Source organism: Pelodiscus sinensis, chromosome 12 (assembly GCF_052426305.1).
Source record: "Pelodiscus sinensis isolate ZL-2025 chromosome 12, ASM5242630v1, whole genome shotgun sequence".
Lineage (NCBI taxonomy): Eukaryota > Metazoa > Chordata > Testudines > Trionychidae > Pelodiscus > Pelodiscus sinensis.
Genome location: NC_143063.1, coordinates 26,722,501 through 26,742,611, shown reverse-complemented (window position 1 = coordinate 26,742,611; position 20,111 = coordinate 26,722,501). Strand labels below are relative to the sequence as shown.

General features: G+C 39.5%; 1 protein-coding gene across 17 annotated transcripts in view; it reads right to left on the bottom strand.

Annotated features, from left to right (window-relative positions):
- Positions 1–20,111, bottom strand: part of ZNF536 (zinc finger protein 536) — a 456,239-nt gene that overhangs the window by 177,357 nt on the left and 258,771 nt on the right. For 16 of the 17 annotated variants that reach the window (XM_075940166.2, XM_089781479.1, XM_075940165.2 and 13 more), the window contains one exon: positions 1–153. The exons of the other annotated variant lie outside the window; for it this stretch is intronic. In XM_075940166.2, coding sequence (XP_075796281.2) covers positions 1–153 — 153 coding nt within the window. The remainder of the gene's footprint in view (positions 154–20,111) is intronic. 17 annotated transcript variants of the gene reach the window in all.

Below are 20,111 nucleotides of genomic sequence, written 5' to 3'. Positions count from 1 at the left end.
CTGTATGTATTCTCAAATGAACTTTTAAGTGATGTGACGTTCTGAAAGTTTTTCCACAATAGGGACAGTCTTTCATGGCAGAACCAAGGCTTCTGTCTCTCAGTAAAGCTGGCTGCTGGACTCCTACAGATCTCCCAGCTTCTTCTCCGATGTCTGAAACACAGAAATGTTCTCACATCACTTCAGCACATGTCAGAAGTTGTTCTCGCTGAAACTGCTAACACAACACAAAGTTAAACATGTCAATACTACACCTGTCTATTTCATTCTTTAAATCTGACAGAATGCTGACAATTCATGCATTTTCTTGTTATTCTCTTAAATTATTTCATCTTCCCTAATGTCATTTTAAACAGCATATGGTACCTTTATATTGAACTGAATTATACAAGAAAGGAAACAGCTGTGTCAGCAGCTGGTTTGATTTCTTCTTTGCTCAGTTGCTATTAATTTTTTTTCCAAAAAAAGTTTCAAAAAGTTGTTTTGTTAAATATGGTCAATGTATAATTATTATTGAGCATTTAAATGTGAAAAGTTTGAATTAAAATATCAAAAATTAAAAAGAACAACAATACAGTTGTGATGATATTGGGGAAGACTTCAGAAGTGATACTGCCTGTGTTTTTACAGACAAATTCAACAGATAATACCATCTTTCTAACACAATAGTCCATCGTTTGTGGCCTACCCGACTGACCTAATGTCAGGGAAAGCCAATGAAAAAGCAAGCCAGGTAAGGGGAACTTTCTTTTCCACTCTCTTTTACATTTCTATATATGGCTGAATGCACACTGTACATCTTACTGCATAGCTGCTGTGTCTAATATGACAGCACGTAGACCTTCCAATTAAAAACTTTTCTCGGGCATTTTGAACAATATGACTATATCACTGTTCAAGCATGATCTAAGCAAGTTACAGGATAAGAATAGGACTGACATAATTACAAAAAGGTAGAGTGTATTTAAAAGGTAATTAAAACCAATCTTATATCTCAAATATTACTGCAATATTTATGAAGATTTGCCATGTAATATTTAGCATACATCAGTACAAAACCAGAGAAAATAGAATAAATATAGAACATTTTAAATGGAACAATATTGTCACATTATAGGGGCAGAATACATAAAGGTACATTTTTAGTGTTGTATGAGGCAGTTAAGCTGTGCAACTCCATTTGATAATAACGGGAAACAAATAGTTAAATCTCTGTGTATAGCCTTGATATTTTTCCCCATTAAGTATTGATTAAAATTGTCCCATCCTCAGCTATTTGTTATGTAACCAATGCTATTAAAAGATGGAATGCAATTTATACAGAGTTGGTTTTTATACAGAAATGATAGGACATAACAAAAAATACTTAACATTTGACTAAAGAAAAAAAAACTTTCATTCCGTAGCACAGACCCCAATACTCCATTACAGAACAAGATAACAGTAAAAATGGTAAGTAAATACCGTATAATGCACACTGTCGCTATTTTGATCAAGGCTGGGGAGTTATGAAAATACAAGAGCAAGACTGACAGAACAGCTAGAGTGATGTGTGAACTTGTGAATGCAGAAAAGTCTTAAGAGTCAGCTTATTTTACACACACACACACACACACACACACACACACACACACACACACACACAAGCTCTTACCTAACAAAGTTGCAAGTAATATTAAACTCTAATAACTGGATTACAGAAATCGGAAGTACTAATGAACCATAAACAGAAGAATAGTTTCTTTGTCGAAATGAAAATATTTCTATGGCTGAAATATCTGTAAATAAAAGGACATCAGGAACCCGCTTTGCCACTCAGCTTTGTAATGGTAACTTTTTAAAAAGTAAAAAAAAAGGTCTAATTTTCTAAAACAAATACATTCCTTGACTAATATTCTTGGAAAGTTCTTAGTTCTATTTGAAATACTGCAGTAAAAGCACAATATTTAAGTTAGAAGGCTGGATATTGACATTTTGAATTATTCACAGGTATTTAAAAGTAATATAATTCAGAGTATATTCTGTCTTCCAAGATAAAGACATACATAGATATGTGTAAACCTATATTTCTGAATTGCCCAAGGAATTCTTATTTTTCACTGTTTGTTTGTCCAAGTGTTCAACAAAAGAGTCTTACAAGATAAGGTCCAAAACTGCTTTAGAGAAAAGCATTTCAGAGACTGTGAAATGCAAAATACTACATGTCTGATAACAATGAAAATAAAAATTCTAAAAACACTATGTAAGCATTATAGATAAATATATAGATAAAGTTAACAAACCACTCAGGATAAAATTACACAATAAGAGTACTAGTTATGTTTTACTATATGTCGCAGTAAATGATGGTCTGTTATCTATTTCCCTTTTATCTTTCTATCTAGAATATGTGTGGCCCAATAAAAAAAGAATAAATTTGTAAGATAAACAGCTCTCTTTGCAGATTTAAGAGTCTTATTTTCACTTTACACAAAACTGAATTTTTTGAGGCTGTGAGGCTATGGAGTTTACCCTTTACTAATCCCTCTGAAAAAGCAAACTGAAAACAACAATGAAGCAGAGAAAGATGTGGGTGGTCTAAAGAGTTTCTTTTAATTTAAGTAGACATACAGTAGATAGCGCTAAAGGCTTTACTCCAATGGGGCCTTACCTATAAGAACATTTTCTTCCCACAGTGAACACATTCCTAAGACTTTAAAGCTGTATTGAGGGCTTCTCTTCTGAATTCTTAGCTTTCAGAACCGACCGAAGTGCTGGAGACCACTGCTACCTGAATTACATCTAACTCTTTTTAGTTCAGGTCAGTGAAAATGTACATTCATGGCTGCTGTCTGACCTTCTCAGATCCTACCTCATATCTGTCCTTTCACTAAGACCTGAATCAGCAAAACATTCCCATTCATCAAAGTACTTATACAGATGCTTAATTAAAAGCATGTTCTTAAATTCCATTTGATCTGATATCTGATAAGTTACATTGATTGGTTTAAAACAACTAACAGAGGGTTGATAGAAAAAATAGCTTATATGTATGAACTGCAAAAAAAGAATAAGAAATCTTTAAGATAAGAGAACATTGCCAGCTGTGCAGGGTTGTGCCAGTCAATCTGTGGGAAAAATTTGCCCTACCAAATCTATTCCATTTGGAGAGAGGAAAAAGAATGGTACTCATGACAACTGTGGTTCTGTATGACGTCATGTCTACCTGGATTCCGCTTCCCATGTGCATGTGCCTCATGCACATAAGATCAGACATTTTTTGCAGAGGACTGTCTATTGGGACAGATATCCTGTGCCATGGATATCTTCAACTCAAAGACATAAAGGCCAGAGAGGGCCCAGTTTTCCCCCAGTTACTTCACCAATGCAAAATCCTGTAGCTATAGGACTCCATACAAGTGGGGAAGGAGAGCAAGTTATGAAATGCATGTGGACAAAAAGTCTCAAAAAAACAGGTATTGCAGAGTTACTAACCATTCTTTCTTCACTGAATAATTGTCCAGAGGGATTCCACTTCCACTAATAAGGGTCACTTCATAGTTGGGCAGAAGGTGCTAGGAGTCCTATTTAAACAAGGATTGCAGGACAGCCCTATCAAAGCTCTATCAAGGTATTTGACCTTGAAGCTTCAGCTATGGAATAGTGCTTGGTAAAAGAATGTATGAATTCTACACTTTGGGTTACGAAAAGAATGGATTTTTTTCTATTGCTCTTGAGCTCCACTGTAGTAATGACTCGTAATATCATGTGAATCAACCTGGCCACCTTCTGGGGAGATGTTCCCCAAATCAGCAATCCTCCAGGTGTGAATATACCTAAATGCAGTATCTTTTTAACTGGGTTCTGATGATCAATAGGCAATGAGTGAATTTTTTTTGGTGTCATGAAAAGACCCAAGGACAGGATCCTTCATGGGTGATAAGAGTGCCCTAATATAAACCTGAAGCATTTTCTGTATGAACAGATGAGAGTGGTATCCTGAACTCTGAGACTCGCAAATTAACCGTGAGGATCTAATAAGGGCATAACTGAAACCAGGACTAACATCTTAACTTTGAAACAATGGATGAATCTATTGAGGTATCTCAAGTCTATAATCAGATGACAACCCTGCTTTCTCTTTGGGATTAAAAAAGTAATGAGTAGATACCCATGCCTTTGAATTCTAGGTAGATCTCTTCCACTGCTCCGAATCACAGAAGGAAATCTCCTATTTTAACAGTAGTTTGTGAGGGGGGAACACTCAAAAAGGACAGGAAAGAAGGGTGGAAGGAAGTGGAAGGGATTGAAATTGGATGGAATGTCCTCTTGTTTATACTTTTCAAGAACCACTGGTTCGAGATCTTGGTCCAAGTCTCCTAAAATAAAAATGGTGATTGACAAAAGCAGGGGGAAAGGGAAATAGACCCTTAGATGGTTCTGATTTGCTCTCAAAAATGGCATTAAACCTTTTAAAAGGCAGATGGAAAGTGTGAAGCAGAGGAGGATGAGGCAGAGGGCCTCCTGTGTTAGAAGTTGTGTTTCTTTCTCAATGATTCCTACACTGTATTATAGTAATAAGAGGTAAAGGGCCTTTGGCTGATAAAGCTTTCAGATTTGGCCTTCTTCCTCCTTGTGTCTGAAATGTATGCACCCAGTGAGTAAAGAACAGTTCTCAAATCCTTTAAATGACTATAGGACTTCATTTGTTCATGCACTAAGCAGTTCAGAACCTTCCAATGGGATACCCTCAAGGGTCATTTAGGAACAACTTCAATATTCCACAAGAATGAAGCCATGAAGTTCTGTGGGTTACAATGGAAGTGATTATGGAACTTGCTGCCATCTCAGAAATGTCTAGAGCACCCTGAAGAGATAAATCAGGCTTCTATTTGTCTTCCAGACATCTGATATTTTAGTTTCTCCCTAGTGTGGCAATGGCCCCTCTTACCCAGGACACTGCTTAGACCAGTATCTTGCCCTTTCCCCCAGGGATTGGGGCTTGCTGTGGGTATCAGTGGTAGGGAGCCCAGACACCCCTCCTAGGACTCCCTCCCCTGATATTTCTGCACTGAATTTAGTATGACTGACTCTCAAACTTTTGCTCTCTGTCTCTCCTATACCTCTCCTGCTGTCCTCTCTCACCCTCCCACCTTCCAACTGTGGAGGCTTTTAAAGGCCTTCAGCAAGCCAGCAGTGGAGTCAGCTGGCCCCAATCTGCCTGAGCCAGCTTCCCCACAGATGCTTCTAATTGCCCTGCTGTCCTCTGCTCCTATTTAGCAGGGCTTTCCCCTGTTTAAGCTGCCTTTCTCCCACTCTGCAGGAGCCCTCTGGACTGATCCTGCCACACTAGAGTCTTTTCTATGAAATGTAACACCTTGACCCAGTTCAGGTAGCTGTTTTTGACACAATCATTTGAAAATTCAATATGTACATTCAAGTTACGTCTACACTGCAGGCTTCTTGCACAAGAACTGTTTTGCACAAGAGTTCTTGCGCAAAAGGTCTTGCACAAGAGCGTGTCCACACTGCCATATGTTTTTGAGCAAGGGATGTGCTTTTGCGCAAGACCGTCCATGGCAGTGTGGATGCTCTCTTGAGCAAGAAAGCTCTGATGGCCATTTTAGCCATTGAGATTTCTTGAGCAAGAAACCCCGGTTTCCCATCCACACTGCCTTTTTGCGCAAGAACTTTTGCACAAGAGGGCTTATTACTCATGGGGAGAGGAATAACTCTTTCGCAAGAAGCCCTCTGTTTTGACACTTTACTATAAATTTATTTGTGCAAGAACACACATGCAGTATAGATGCTCCACAAGTTTTTGTGCAAGAACGATTGTTCTTGTGCAAAAAGCCTGTAGTGTAGACATAGCCTTATAGGCTGCCAGTGTAGTAGATCTTTCTACCAAGTCTTTCCATAAATCTTTTAACTTTTCTGTACCATTATGACATATGATCCTAGGACTGAATAGACATACAGATATTCAAATTCCTTAAAAGATACTTGACAATGCCTCTCAGCTTATTAAACAGGGTACCATGGATTCAGGTGTTACAACAACCCCTTACTAATAGACACAGTGAACCTTCGAAAACATGGAGGAATGCAGAATGTCTAATAATTTGTGAGATTTTGTGGGGAGGGGGATGTTACCTTCACTGGGAACTAAAAGGTGTCTGCTATGGTCAGTAAGAAGTCTGGAAAGGTTTTAGAACTATCCAGCTGACTAAGAGTAGAAAGAAAGACTCTCTCATTGGTTCAGGAGGAAAATATTGCTTTTGTAATCAATTGATCTTCCATTATCTCCCATGCTCCTACTGGAGCAGACTGTAAAATTGTATCACTTCAACCTCATGAATCACCCAAGATGATTTGTGGGGAAGACAGCAGTAAGATTTTCTATCTGGCTGCATACCACAAGAAGCCCAATATGACTGAGACTGTTCCTGGTAGGCACTAGTTCCAACAGAATGAAAACCAAAGTAAATTTTCCCTATGAAATCTCCAAGATCTGTGTATGTAAGAGCATCCCCTGGATTCTATCTCAGACCAATATGACTCATAAGAGGGAGAAGGAAGTGTATAGTGGGTGACAACATCCTGCTATTCTTGGAAGCAGAAAAGAATATACTCCTTCTGGGTGGAGGGCTCCTTAGGGCACTTTCAAACCACCCTGTAAACAAAGCAGGAGAGCTCATCAGTACTGAAGTAGTATTATTAAATAGTTCTGAGGCAGTAGCAGAGTAGTTAGAACAGCAGACAAGAGCAGAGCTGACTGACTGTGTGATGAATGTCTGGGAAAGCTGGTGCAGGAAACACCTGCACCTGGAGGTCAATGTCAGAGTTGCAAGCTTAGAGGTTATTGGTACCAGGAACATCAGTACTGAGGAATTGGTACTGAGGGAAGTATAGACCATAGTCTCTGCTGGTATTATGAGTACTCAGTGAACAGACAACTATGAGCTGAACTATGAGCTGCATTTCAGCTAGGGGCATGAGCTGAGACAGCAATAGCAGAGACAAAAGATGGTTCAGTGATTATAATGCTAGACTGGACAGAGGAAATCCAGGTTCAATTTCCCCTACTCAACCAGATCTCCTGCCTGAACAGGAGCAAGTCACTAGGCTACCTCTGCAGTAGCAGAAAAAGGTGTCCACTGTTGGGTGGGAAAGCAAACTTTCAAAAGAGTTAAGTTTTAAAATCTTGAGGCTTTTGTTTCAGCCATAGTGGCTCAAATCCAGGCACCAGGGTAACCCCTAACATATTTTAAGGGTTTTTTTTTAAGGGGGGAGCTTTTTTGTCAAAGGGCACAAACAAAAAAACATGTAACTATCCTATTGACAGTAACTATATTAACGAATGACTACTATCTAGCCTACACAGTGTGCAGAGAAGCAAGGAAGTGTTGCAGGAATTCCGTCACACTGCCGCAGGTAGGAAGAAGGAAGTTGGGCCCGCTTTGCCTGTTATGTTCATGGGTGCCAGAGGACATGAGGATATCCAGGGCAGAGGTACAGCCTCAGGACATTCTTCTGGCTGAAAAATATACCTCTTTTACATGTCTGGGGTCATATGTACCACAAGTGTAATCCATATGGACAGTCACTCAAAGAAGATTTCTCTGAAAATCAGTGTAGTGTGGCCTACTTTCTGTAGTATTTCAGTAAATATAACTAGAAATAATGCACTGATTCTCTAAAAATAAAACATACAATGAAGTAGTAGATAACATTTATTTTACCCAAACTAAAACTCAGAGGCTGTGTCTAGACTGGCCACTTTTTCCGGAAAAGCAGTTGCTTTTCCGGAAAAACTTGCCAGCTGTCTACACTGGCCGCTTGAATTTCCACAAAAGCACTGACGATCTCATGTAAGATTGTCAGTGCTTTTGCGGAAATACTATGCTGCTCCCGTTCGGGCAAAAGTCTTTTTCCGAAAAACTTTTGCGCAAAAGGGCCAGTGTAGACAGCAGAGATTTGTTTTCTGCAAAAAAGCCCCGATCGCAAAAATGGCGATCGGGGCATTTTTGCGGAAAAGCGTCCTGCCAATCTAGACGCGCTTTTCCGAAAATGCTTTTAACCGAAAACTTTTCCGTTAAAAGCATTTCCGGAAAATCATGCCAGTGTAGACGTAGCCAGATTGTCAAAGGAGTCTCTACAAACGTGCCCTGTAAAATTTACAAATATGTTTGTTTATCCATGTGTAAGTACACAGCAAAGGGGCACTTTCATGTACAAAGGAGCGAAATTGCCTGGGTTTTTTGCAGGCTAAATTCCCACTGAAGTCAGTTGGAGTCTTGGCGTCATTAAGAATAGCCAAATTGGCCATAAATAGGCAATCACATGGATAAGGTAATCACACACAAAATAGGTAATCACTCTCCTAAGTATGCATTTACACTCACAGATTTTTCAGACTGTATTGGAGGACCCTTTGAAAATGTGGATAAAAATTGTTGAAGCTGTACATAATCCCATGTTTTCATATATTTCTGAAATTTAAAATACTTGCAGTTCTTTAGAATTGGCTGTAAAAGTTGATGGAATATGGCACAACATTAGGTGTTAGGATCAAAGTTATATTTTCAAATATCTATACAACTACTCAGACTGATCAACACAGTATGTGTTTAGCTTCCTTAACAGGAAATAATGTATTCAAAATCTGAGGTGAAGCCGCAGTTTAGTGGACACTAAAAATCTGCAGCAACTGTTTGTGCTTTCAGGTCTGCCTACACTTTAACCATCTCTAACCTTGAGAAATATTACAGAATATGCAATTTCTGGGAAAGCATCATTTTTATTTTATTTTGTTTATATTTTGGAGTTTACTTCAATCATTTTCAAAAGTATGAAAAATATAAACCTCAGAGGAATATAAAAACTTTCTTTTTTCATTTTATGTGCAGGGAACCCGTTAGCACCCTCAGCCATAACTATGCAACCCAAACTTACGTCAATAAAACTGGACAAGTGTGACAGAGTAGAATTTAAACCAGTGAGTATGTTTTGAAACTAAATCTCTAAAGCCATCATAAATGTCTAAAATTTTTGTTAGTGAAGTTCATCGTTTAAAATGAAGGATTCTAATATTACTGAAAAAACAAACTGTTTATTAAGTCTCTGGTAAGTTTAGGTCAGTGACAACTTGATGCCTCTATTGTTTCATCAAGGATTTAGGTTTTATAATAACCATATATGGTAATTTTAAACTGTTAAGCATTAATATAAATTGGCAAAGAATTTGTTTAAACAGAAAGCTATTTTAGAGAAGAACTGGAAAGGAGGCCAGTGAGAAAGCAAACGCCACATTCTGTTTGTATTATTAGAAACAAAGACTATACCAAAGGTTCAACGGGTAAATAAAGAGTATACTAGTGACATCAGACTTTTCTGTTAGCCTTTTGAATAAACAAATGACAGGCACTTACAACTACAGTAAAGGCTTTGTTATCTGGCACTTGGTTAACCAGAAAACTTTGTTAACTGGCATTGTTCCCAGCCAGAATACTGCCATGTCTTATGGAGAGTGCACCTGACTCTCGCCTGTCCATCCAGCCATTGTGGGGCTTCTGACAGTAGCACTGCTGGCTGGTGTCACCAGCAGATACCTTTTTCCCCTGAGCCTGCCACGAACTGCCGGGAACTGGATCTGCAGGTAGGGGGCCGGGGCAGACCAATAAGCTTTGTTATCCAGCATATTGAATTAACCAGAAATCCCTATTCCCATCAGTGCCGGATAATAAAGATTTCACTGTATATGCTTTATCAATGAGTGTACTAGCAGATTCACTAGTTTTGAAAATTCAAACTGGTAAGCTAAAATATTAAGGCTTATTTATGAGAGGAAAGTGACACAATATACCTCAAGTGATCATAATCCTATCATAGCCACTACTTGAGGCTGGAATGAACTACCTCCATGTTATCTCAGCCATGTAAGTCAGAAATGTTCTAAGCAATTTGTCAGTAACTAGTAAAGCAACAACGATTGACTCTATTTACTTGCATTCTGAGTAGCTGAAAATGTTGATTCAATAGCCCATGATCTAAAAATACATCACACCATAGTATTTCACGGATGCAATTCATTGATATAATATAGTGTTTTTCACTAGAGTAAGTTTTCTGAGGAAGGTTTTGTAGGCCTTATATTAAGCATGAGTATAAATACTCTACAGCCGTGGTGTCCAACCAATTATGAAGCCACTCTCAAGGGGCCAAACAGCCACACGTGGCTAGTGTGTTGGACACTATGGCTCTACAGCAATGCAAATATTTGAGAAGCAACCTACATCCCCATTCTAACTATATTTCTTATCATCTCTATTTGTAATTTACACATTGCCACACTTTTATATAAGCAACTTAAAACCACTAGGGTTTTCTTTAAGTCTCAAATTCCCCACAGATTTTGTGTAGTATTTTTTTTTTAGAAAAAATCTGTAGCTTTTAAAATATTTTGAACAGCTCAAAAGTGATTTTTAAATGCATCTTTTTCGACTGTGATTTGTTTGAAAAATTCTGTAACAAAAGACATAGAAAATAAGTAGTAATGATTAAAAAATAACCATGGTCACTAACCATTAAGTTATAGAGCTCTGTTTAGCCTCAAAATTATGCATATAAAAGGGAAAAATGATTATTTATAGATAACATTTCCCCCGGAGACATTTTTTGCCATATTCTTTCTCAAACAAAAAAGACATCTTAAGCACCTTGCAATATCTTTCATTTAATAGCTGGCAGAAGGAAAGTCCCAGATGAACATTGGCCTGTGTCTTTCTCTTTAACCAGCTGAGTGATCCAAGCTTTTAATATAGCTGTTCCAATTATTGTAAAAGTCATCTAGTACCTTATAACCACAAATATTGACAGTTTATTGCACAATGCATTCATGACATTTGAAGGTCACATCATACATAATACATACTCTTTTAGAAAAGTGTCTTGAACAAAGAGATACATGATCAGCAATTATAGCATACTGTGGTTATGTATGATTTTAGTCTTATTTAAAACTAACTATTGTATGAAATACCTAGTGATCATTAAGCTAATTGATAAAGTGCATAGTTCATTTTAGTACTTAGATTTTCTTAATCACTATTGCTGTCCCTGCCCCAAGAAGCTTACAGTTTATACACTAAATGCTCCAAGTCTACATACACTCCACCACTGAATTCAACAGAAGTTGGGGATGCAATATTGGGAAGTCTGTCTCTAGAAGTGCAAAGTACTGTTTGTTTGTTTTTTTCTTAAAAGCCTGAAGTGCTACTCTTTTGGGGGGCGGGGGGAGGTACTTTGGAAGATCCAATTCACTTATTAGGGGCACTGATTTCTGATTTCAGCTCAAGCCTCCTCTCCTCTCCTTTTCTTTCCTATCCCTTCCCCTCCCCACTGCACTCTTTTTGTTTCCCTAGCTTTCTTCCCCAACCCATATGTTGCTCAACTTCCAAAGCATGGCTTGGGTTCCAGCCAACTGTGTGATGACAAAATGTGGTATTTTATTTTATTTTTTGTTAAAGTCTTTTAACTACTGGGAGCACAGCAGCATGATGATACATATATATATAAGATATTTTTATAAACAACATATGGTGGTTTATCTTCATTGATGCTACTTTAGAACCACATTAAGGCTATTCTCATGGGCAGCTGCAATGGTGACAGGTTAACAAAGGAGAGTCAGGCTACCATGTACACAGCAGATGGGAATTGAGGTGGTTACTTAAATACTATGAGGTACAGGGGCAGATATAGGGCAGGGCGAGCAGGGCAGCTGCCCCGGGCCCCGCACTTTCAAGAAGCCCCGCGCATGCGCCATGTCAAAGGGGGGCCCCGCAAAATCGTCATCTGCCCCTGAGGAGGTAGGTAAAGAAGGACAAAGTGGCAGGGAAAATGAACAACTAGAAACCTGACTCATGTACATCTAGGTCTAGTGATCTTCCTTCTGCTCACCAAGGGCTGGGTAATTCTAGTGCTAACTGACAAATCTCTGCACAGCAGCACCTGAATTACAATACCAAGGAGGAACCATTTCTCCAACAGCTGTGTAGAAGTGACTCATCATATTCCTCAGAGATACATATATCAGATCAAATTATTTAGCAGGCTATTTTATTCAAAGGAGCCAGATCAATTTCTGACTGCCCTAAGCCTACTTTTTGCCTGGTGCTATTACTTCTGTACTTGTCCAGACACAGATCAAAGGGCATTGTCAAATGATTTCTCTTCTAGTGCAGGACCAGACTTTTTGTGTGCATTCCCTCCCTGATATCTTGCCATTTGAAAAATTTCCCCAGTTAACCATGGTAGCATTTAACATGAATTTGCACTGCTTGATTTTCAATTTCAAATTCTGGGTTCAAACAAATCCACAAGCAAAAACTATTGATTTTTCTGTCTCCATGTCAAATCCATAAACATGGCCAACTTTGCTCAAAAACAATTAAGATCTGTCAGTAGGTCCCTGAGTTTGAGGTATTATTATAGAAGTTTCACTAATATTATATCTTAGACTGGCAGCCCGCATAGCAGTTCACATATCTGAAGTTGATCATCAAAATTTTACATGTTATTTTAATGAAATAATATGTAAGATAAAACTTTTAAAATATCACAGACTCTTCTATGTAAACCCAGTTAGGTAAAAACAAAAAGGCAATCAAAATCATACAGACGAAATAAAAAACCGCTATGTGTTTAATTTCCCCTCACCAGAACGATAGGATTACAAGTGCAATCTGCTTTTTCATTCTTAATTCACTTCTTTATGCACAGGTGTTAGTGTAGTCACTGAGCAATGGATATGTTATAGTAATATGTAAGATAATATTAGGACACCTTAAAGTGGATTGTCCACATTTTGTTACTTTTTACTTTCCACTGTCAAGTTTGGATGCATAACTTTGGAAATCATTTTCTTCCATTTAAAATAACCCATTACAGTACATGATACAAATATAATTATTTCCAACTTTTTTCTTCCGTTTTGCACACAAACTAGGTAGATATTGAAGAGCGGTTAGCGAATAACTCGAGATACTGATGTCAAATGGTTTTTTAAAAGTCTTTTTGAGAATAAAAATTAAACATGTATGCGTATTAAATACATGAACAATGCTATAAAAAAGAAAACAAAATTATTAAATTTGGGACCTTCCAGTTCTGAGAAGGCTCCTTTAAAGTTTGTGGGGATATTATTTTAAATTATTTTAACATTATATTGTAGATATTTTGGGTCTACAATACCTTTAAACTTAATACCACATAAATGAGTTTATTAAATGTCTTATAGGGTATGTCTATACTACAGTGTTATTTCAAAATATCTTATTTCAAAATAGTTATTTTGAAATAGCTTATTTCGAAATAACGCGTCTAGACACAAAATGTATTTCAAAATAGAGTTTTGCTATTTCAAAATAGCACGTTCACACTGATTGGATGCTGAATTGCAGTTAATGCCAGCCAGAACTGGTTCTGGCAGGGCATCAGGTCAGGAATTACCTTGTGTGGCTATTGCTTGAGGCTATTTGAGACCTGTGCTTAAAGTGACCCCCCTCCGCCTCCCGGATAGCTGGTTCTAAGGTTTCCCTGCTTGCTTGCCTACCTCACTGAGGGACAGCAAAGCATTTTTTTTCTCTGTGTGCTCTGGTTGCCCTCACTCAGTGCACCACAGCACTCTGCAACATGGAGCCGGAACCTCCCCTGGGCACTCTGGTGCTTCTCCTGGACGTATTGCTGCGAGCTTGGCAGCACGTTCTGCAGGCAGTAACAGTCTCCCTAGTGTGCCCCACTGGGGGCTTGTGCCTCATTCCTCCCTCACATCCTTCCATTTACCCCTCCCTGCCGTACAATAAAAGACACATGTGTTCATTACAACAAAGTCTCTTTATTGAACAAAACTGGGGTGGGGGGGAATGAAACTGAGGTGAAACTGGGGAAAGAAGGTGGGAGGGGGAGGAGGGAGGGTGGGAGAGGGGAGGGGGAAACCTGGGAGGAGGGAGCTGGCAGGGGGAGGCAAGGGGAGGAAGGGGGAGGAGAAGCTCATGGCTCAGGGTTGGGGGTCTCGCCAGCCCAACTGTCTCCCAGAACCATTGGTGCGGGGGTCTCAGTGTCCCTGGGGCTGTGGGGAGGGTGGAGAGGAAGAAGCAGGAAGGGGAGAAGGAGTGGGAGGAACAGCAGTAGCTGGGGAGGTAGCAGGGGTCTGTGTCTGCCCCTGGTTGGGAGCTGCCCCCTGTGGCCCTGGCATACACCTGCCACAACTCCTTTATTTTCATGTGAACCTGCTCCTGGGTTCGCATGTGGCCTTTGGTGGCCAGGCTGGCAGCCATCCGCCTGTAGATGGTTGCGTTCCTCTCTTTAGTGAGGAGATCATGGACATTGGAGGCATCCCCCCCAAACCTGAATTAGGTCCCTGATCTCCACACTGGACCAGGCAGGCTCCCGCCTTTTCCGGTGCCTGGCAGGCTCCTGGGAGCTGGCAGACTGGTCCTGGGGAGTGGTGGAGGGCTGGCTGGCACTGGCTTCCTGGCTCATGCTTGGGCCACTAGGTCAGGTGCAGTGACTCCAGGCTCTGGGCTGGCAGGCTTAGAGCTGGCACAGGAATTATGGCCAGAGTCTATCCCTTTAAGGGCTCTGGGGAGGGGAGGGGGGAAGGAGAGGAGTTTTCTTGGTTATGCCCAGAGTGGCCACCAGGGTATCCTGAGAAGGGCTGGAGGTCCCCTATTTCGAAATAAGCGTCTACACAACATTTATTTTGAAATAGCATTTTCGAAATTGGTGCTATTCCTGGTGGAATGAGGTTTACCAATTTCGAAATAAGCCCTCTACTATTTCAATTTAATTTCGAAAGAGTGGTTTGGCTGTGTAGATGCTGATAAAGTTATTTCGAAATAACGGCTCTTATTTCGAAATAACTTTGCTGTGCAGACATACCCATATTAACTATGTAGGTCACAAAACATATTGGCAACTGAACCTTCATCCTAGTTTTAAATAGTGCTACTATGCACTGATATAGCAGTATGATATACCTGGATAATAAGACTACTAAGCGTGGCATATTAGCTGGTATATCTATAGTAATCATAAAGGACTTTGATATCATGGTGTACACTGTCAATGAGCAGTAAGAATATTACTCTGGCCAGGCCATTCTCTGGTTCAGCTGAGCTTGTGCCGTTAAATGGTTAGGCTTGGGCGTTCAGTATGCTTAAATGATCCTGGAACTAATTTTGCATGTGTCAGAGTTGTCCTTTGACCATGCACGTCAGTATACTGAATTACAGCTATTTTAATCCTGAGCATTATTTTACATGTGCCTGAAAGGTGTCCCTGCAACTCTGCCATCTGAAAATATGAAAGCCAGGATGTATCTTGCCCCTCTGGCTGTTACTTGTGCCTTCACTGCTACAGGATTCATTCCGTCTCTGCTCTCACCAGCTGCAGATTTCAAACTATTTGTGTGTATTTATGGACTTCATGGTTAGGCTTATGTGATGGGGTGGACTAGTCCCAAAGGATTCTGCTAGAGACCTCAGAGTTCTGCCATACTCATTCCAGCAAAGCAGCAATAGAGAGTAGTTGCAGTGGAAGCAGTCAATCAGGGCACAGGATGGTCATATCAAAGGAGCTTCAGAACAGAACAGTGGTTAATTGTTGCTTGGAGCTGGAGAAGAAAGGACTGCAGGCCTGGCTATGTGGACTATCAGCGCCATGGACAGCTTTGTGTGTCCAGGGACTAAGGGAGCTCCTGATTGGCTGCTAGGAGTAAGCCAAAGAGAATCTGCTGGCAGAGACTGGCAGAGAAAGATGTTCCTGGTTGACTGCAAGGACTCAGTTGGGACTGAGCCCCATACAGGCTGGACTATTTAAAGACCAATGCCCCGGGAGGGCAAGAGAGACACACCACCAAAGGGACTGAGATAGAAAGGGTATGCTGTAGAAGGGGTCTGATGTAGTCAACATGAAGGGTACGTCTAGACTACAGAGTTTTGTCGACATGGCAGTGTAGACGCAAGGACAGTTTACATGCAATAACACCTTCCGTCGACAGAACTCTGTCGACAGAAGGCGTTATGCCTCGTAAAATGGGGTTTACCAGCGTCGACAAAACTGCTGAGTTCTGTCGACATTACATCGACAGAACTCAGCGGTAGTGTAGACGCAGGTATAGTTTTGTCGACAAAAGTCCACTTTTGTCGACAAAACTCTGTAGTCTAGACACACCCGAAGAGAGGATATGACTTCACTGAAGTGCTGTATCACTGAAAAAAACTACCTGAGAACATCCAAAAGGGTCACCAAAAGAATGCAGACACATTGAACCAGAAAGGAGGTGGACCCCAACCTAAAACTCATCAAACCACTGATGTTTCTGAATATTCTTCCAAAAGTTTCTTTGCTGTCTCCATGGTACTCTTTTGGACCACCACATTCCTTAAATCTCTGTTAACCTAGACAGCTTTGATGCAACACATCATTGACAAGAAGTGTCGGTCTTCCCAGCCCAATAATTTCTTGCAGTTAATAAGTTAGTTGTCTTCTTCAATACTTGATAAAAGAACCTTTTGCCACTTTAGACAGGCTGCAGAGATTCCATGCCCAAAGGATCTCTACAAGGATCTCTACATGTTTCCTACGGTGATGCTGCTTCCGTTGTAACCACTTCAAAAACAGCTCAAATGCTATTTAGCTGTCATTTAATTCAGGTGACAGAGGAAGAAATAGAAGCTTTGGGTGTCCAAGCTTCTCAATTACTACAACAAACACTATACTTAGGTAAATCTGGACCAGCAGAACAAGGTCAAATACCAATTCCCTTAGCCACATGGACCTTTTCAGAATGCCATTTCTTCAAGCTCTAGTGCTAAAAGTTTTATAAAAACAATTACTCTGCATACACCTTTTGGCCTCATAATAATTTAGTCATTTATTGTTTTTCAATTTTCAACATGGTCCAGTTGGCACAGTGAACTAAAGCTAGCAAAATATCATCTTCCAAAATTAAGAGTGCATTGCGTGTGGCATGCAATTATTTAACTTATTACAATCATGAAGCACAGAATGTGTTCAAGATTTGTCTTGGCCTTTCCTTAAATTAGAAAGAGACAGACAGACATCTGAATTTGAAAATTATCTTGTACATGATCTCCCATGGGATTAGTCTCTCCTACTTCACTGCCATTATAAGAATGTTGCTTGTTGTTTCAGATACTATTGATAACTTGGCTGAAAGTTTCTCACAAGCTCAAAGGACATGGCTGTAAAGGACAGGTCTTTTTGCTGAAGTTCTTTGACATAGCAATCGGGAAAGATCCATCCCTTAGTGTGAAAGACTGGAATCTGTAGCCTGAAGGAATCTTTCTTGCAAGTCAAGAGACAAACACCTGCAGCTTCAAGATTCACATCCACATTTCAGGGTGTTATCATCACTTGCCGCCTCCAAACAACTTGAAGCCAATGTTATGTGGAGGGAATTGGTGATAAGCTCTGGGCAAGAGGTGTATCATGTTTTACTTCAAATATTAAATGATATGCAGTGAAACAAATAGGTCAGATATTTGGCACAAACTGGCCCTCCACTAGAAAGTCTAATGCATGAGTCCATTTAATTGTTCCTGAGTCAATTGGTCCTGCTTGCCACAGAGGTCCCCATTATTGTATGGCTAGTGACAAGAGAGGACAGAATGAGTTCAGTTAATTCTTCCCACTAGCTCTTCAATCTTACATTCCTTTGATGGTCTTGAATATTCTCTGGAATGGAATATTCACAGGAATGGATCTGTGAAAGGACTTGTAAGTCGCCGTTGCATTTCCTTTTTTTTTTCAGATTTCATCAGATGCACTCATTCTCCTACTCCTCAAGTACAGCTTTGGTGCTTAATGTCAGCCCCACACAGTATAGCTTGCATTCTCCCTAGATTGCAGGTGCTTGATCACTGTCACTATTGATAACCCCGAGCTGCTTTCTTCCGTGATAACATCCTTTCTTTTGAGGAACTTCAGCATCAGTAATCACAGTGACCACTCTTGTGACACAATGGAAACTACCCCAGGATTTGCTAAGGACATCAGCTGCATTGGGGGTAGACCATCTTATATTGGGAATGGTGTGAGGAAGAGAAGGGGAAAAATATAAAGAGGATCAGGGGAGAGCAGTTAAATAAGCTTGCTAGTATAATCGTGACTTTGAGGATAAATATTTGAAAATAACATATTTGTCTCCCCTCCAGCTATCAAAATTGCCACAATTTAGTTAAATTGAGTGTCAAGGATTTGGTGTAGGGTTCAACTTGGATTTTATGGCACTGACATTTTTCACAAGCTCACTTTGTGGAATTTAAGCACCAAATGACAGAAGTTTCATGAGATCAGCCCACTTTGCAGGATTTCTTCATCTTCAATAGCAGCAATATTAGCAATAGTATATTGCACCTTAGCACCACAGTGAGGGGAGTCAGATAAACAGTTTGGCTAGGCTAGCGTCACAAAACTGCCTATGAACTGGAAGTTGAAATTAAGTCCTTTCCAGTTCTGTTTCTGGCCTCCAAAAAAAATAACCCAAAAAAACAAAAAACCACAACCCAGCAAGGAGGGCTTCAGATATATTGATCTAAATCTAAACTTAACTCCACAATTTAAAGGGTGTTGAATTCAGATTTTTGTTCAGATCTATGCTAAATTAAGACACTCTACAACAAGTATCATCACATAGTAAATTAACTAATTTAACTTCTGAGACTGGAAGCCATTCCTTTGGTGGGGATACATGTTTCCATGCCTTCTTAGCAGTCCAGACTGAAAGTGGTACTTAAACAGACTTGAAACTTAATATTTGAAAACTGCTTAGGAGTGGCCAGCCAAGACATTGGAAGAGGGATAGTAAACACATGTCAGCAACATTACTGGTACTAGGCTTATACTGGCCACAGGTATATTCTGAGGGGTCCTAGCCACAGTGGGACAAAAAGCTGTAGTTCACAGTAGAGCATCTATGGATGACTAGGGATGGAGTTGCCCACAGGCATGCTGGCATACTTTAATTAAAGTAGTACTGCTGGGACTTATCACTGGGTAACAGTTAATAATTTTATATTACTATCATAATGAATTTTATTAATAAATTTGCAGCCAGAGGCCTTTAACCAAGAGACCAAGAGACTAGTGTTGTGTGTTTATTTTAAACCATGATAGGAAGATACCAATGAACAAGGTTTAAGGCATTCAGATATTATAGTAATGAGTGCCATAGACAGGACCATAAATAAAACAGAGAGCAAAGATATGGCAGCACCATTAATTTCTGCACTGTTACATTAGGTGATGAACAAGATCATGAAAAAAGTATATCCTCCTCTGTTACATAAACTTTTCAACTAAGTGTTTTCTAGCTATGCTGAAGCATCACTTATCTACTCTAGATACTAACTGATTTTAATATATTCTTTTAAATCTGGATATTCTTTCACTTTTGCAAGTTACAATGTAAATATCCACCCTATTAAGGTAAGTTCCACCCTGATGTGAAACCTAAGGGTATATATATACTGCAATTAAAAATCTGTTCTGGCCATGCCAGATTTTGGGGTTTACAGGGTTCGGGTTAAGGTGATGTTTAATTTCAAGGTGGACATTTGGGATCAAGCTGGATCCCAGGTCAAGGTTCTGAAAGATGAAAAGGTTCTAGACCTCAGACTGAAGCCCAACCTGGAATATCTACATCACAATTAAACAGCCCCTTTGCTCAAAACATATGAGCCTGAGTTGTCTAACTTTTTGACATACCCTAAATTTTGCAATGTTGCAACTTATGCCCTTTAATCCTTCATTTTCTCCTTAGGAAAAAATAGCATAGAAACACATTTATTCAGTTATATCACACAACACAGATATAATCCACTCTAGGATTATTACAATTTTGGGAACCAAAATTACAATCTAAAACAGCATGTGACCTATATTTTAGCAACATATACTGGAATAAATAAAATAAAATATAGGGTTTCTACCTTAAATATCACGCTAGTCCTCTAATATTTTATATAATTATTGGATGTGAACGGTATATACCATCAAATTTTATAGTGATATTTATTTTCTAATATGTCACACAATGCAATAGT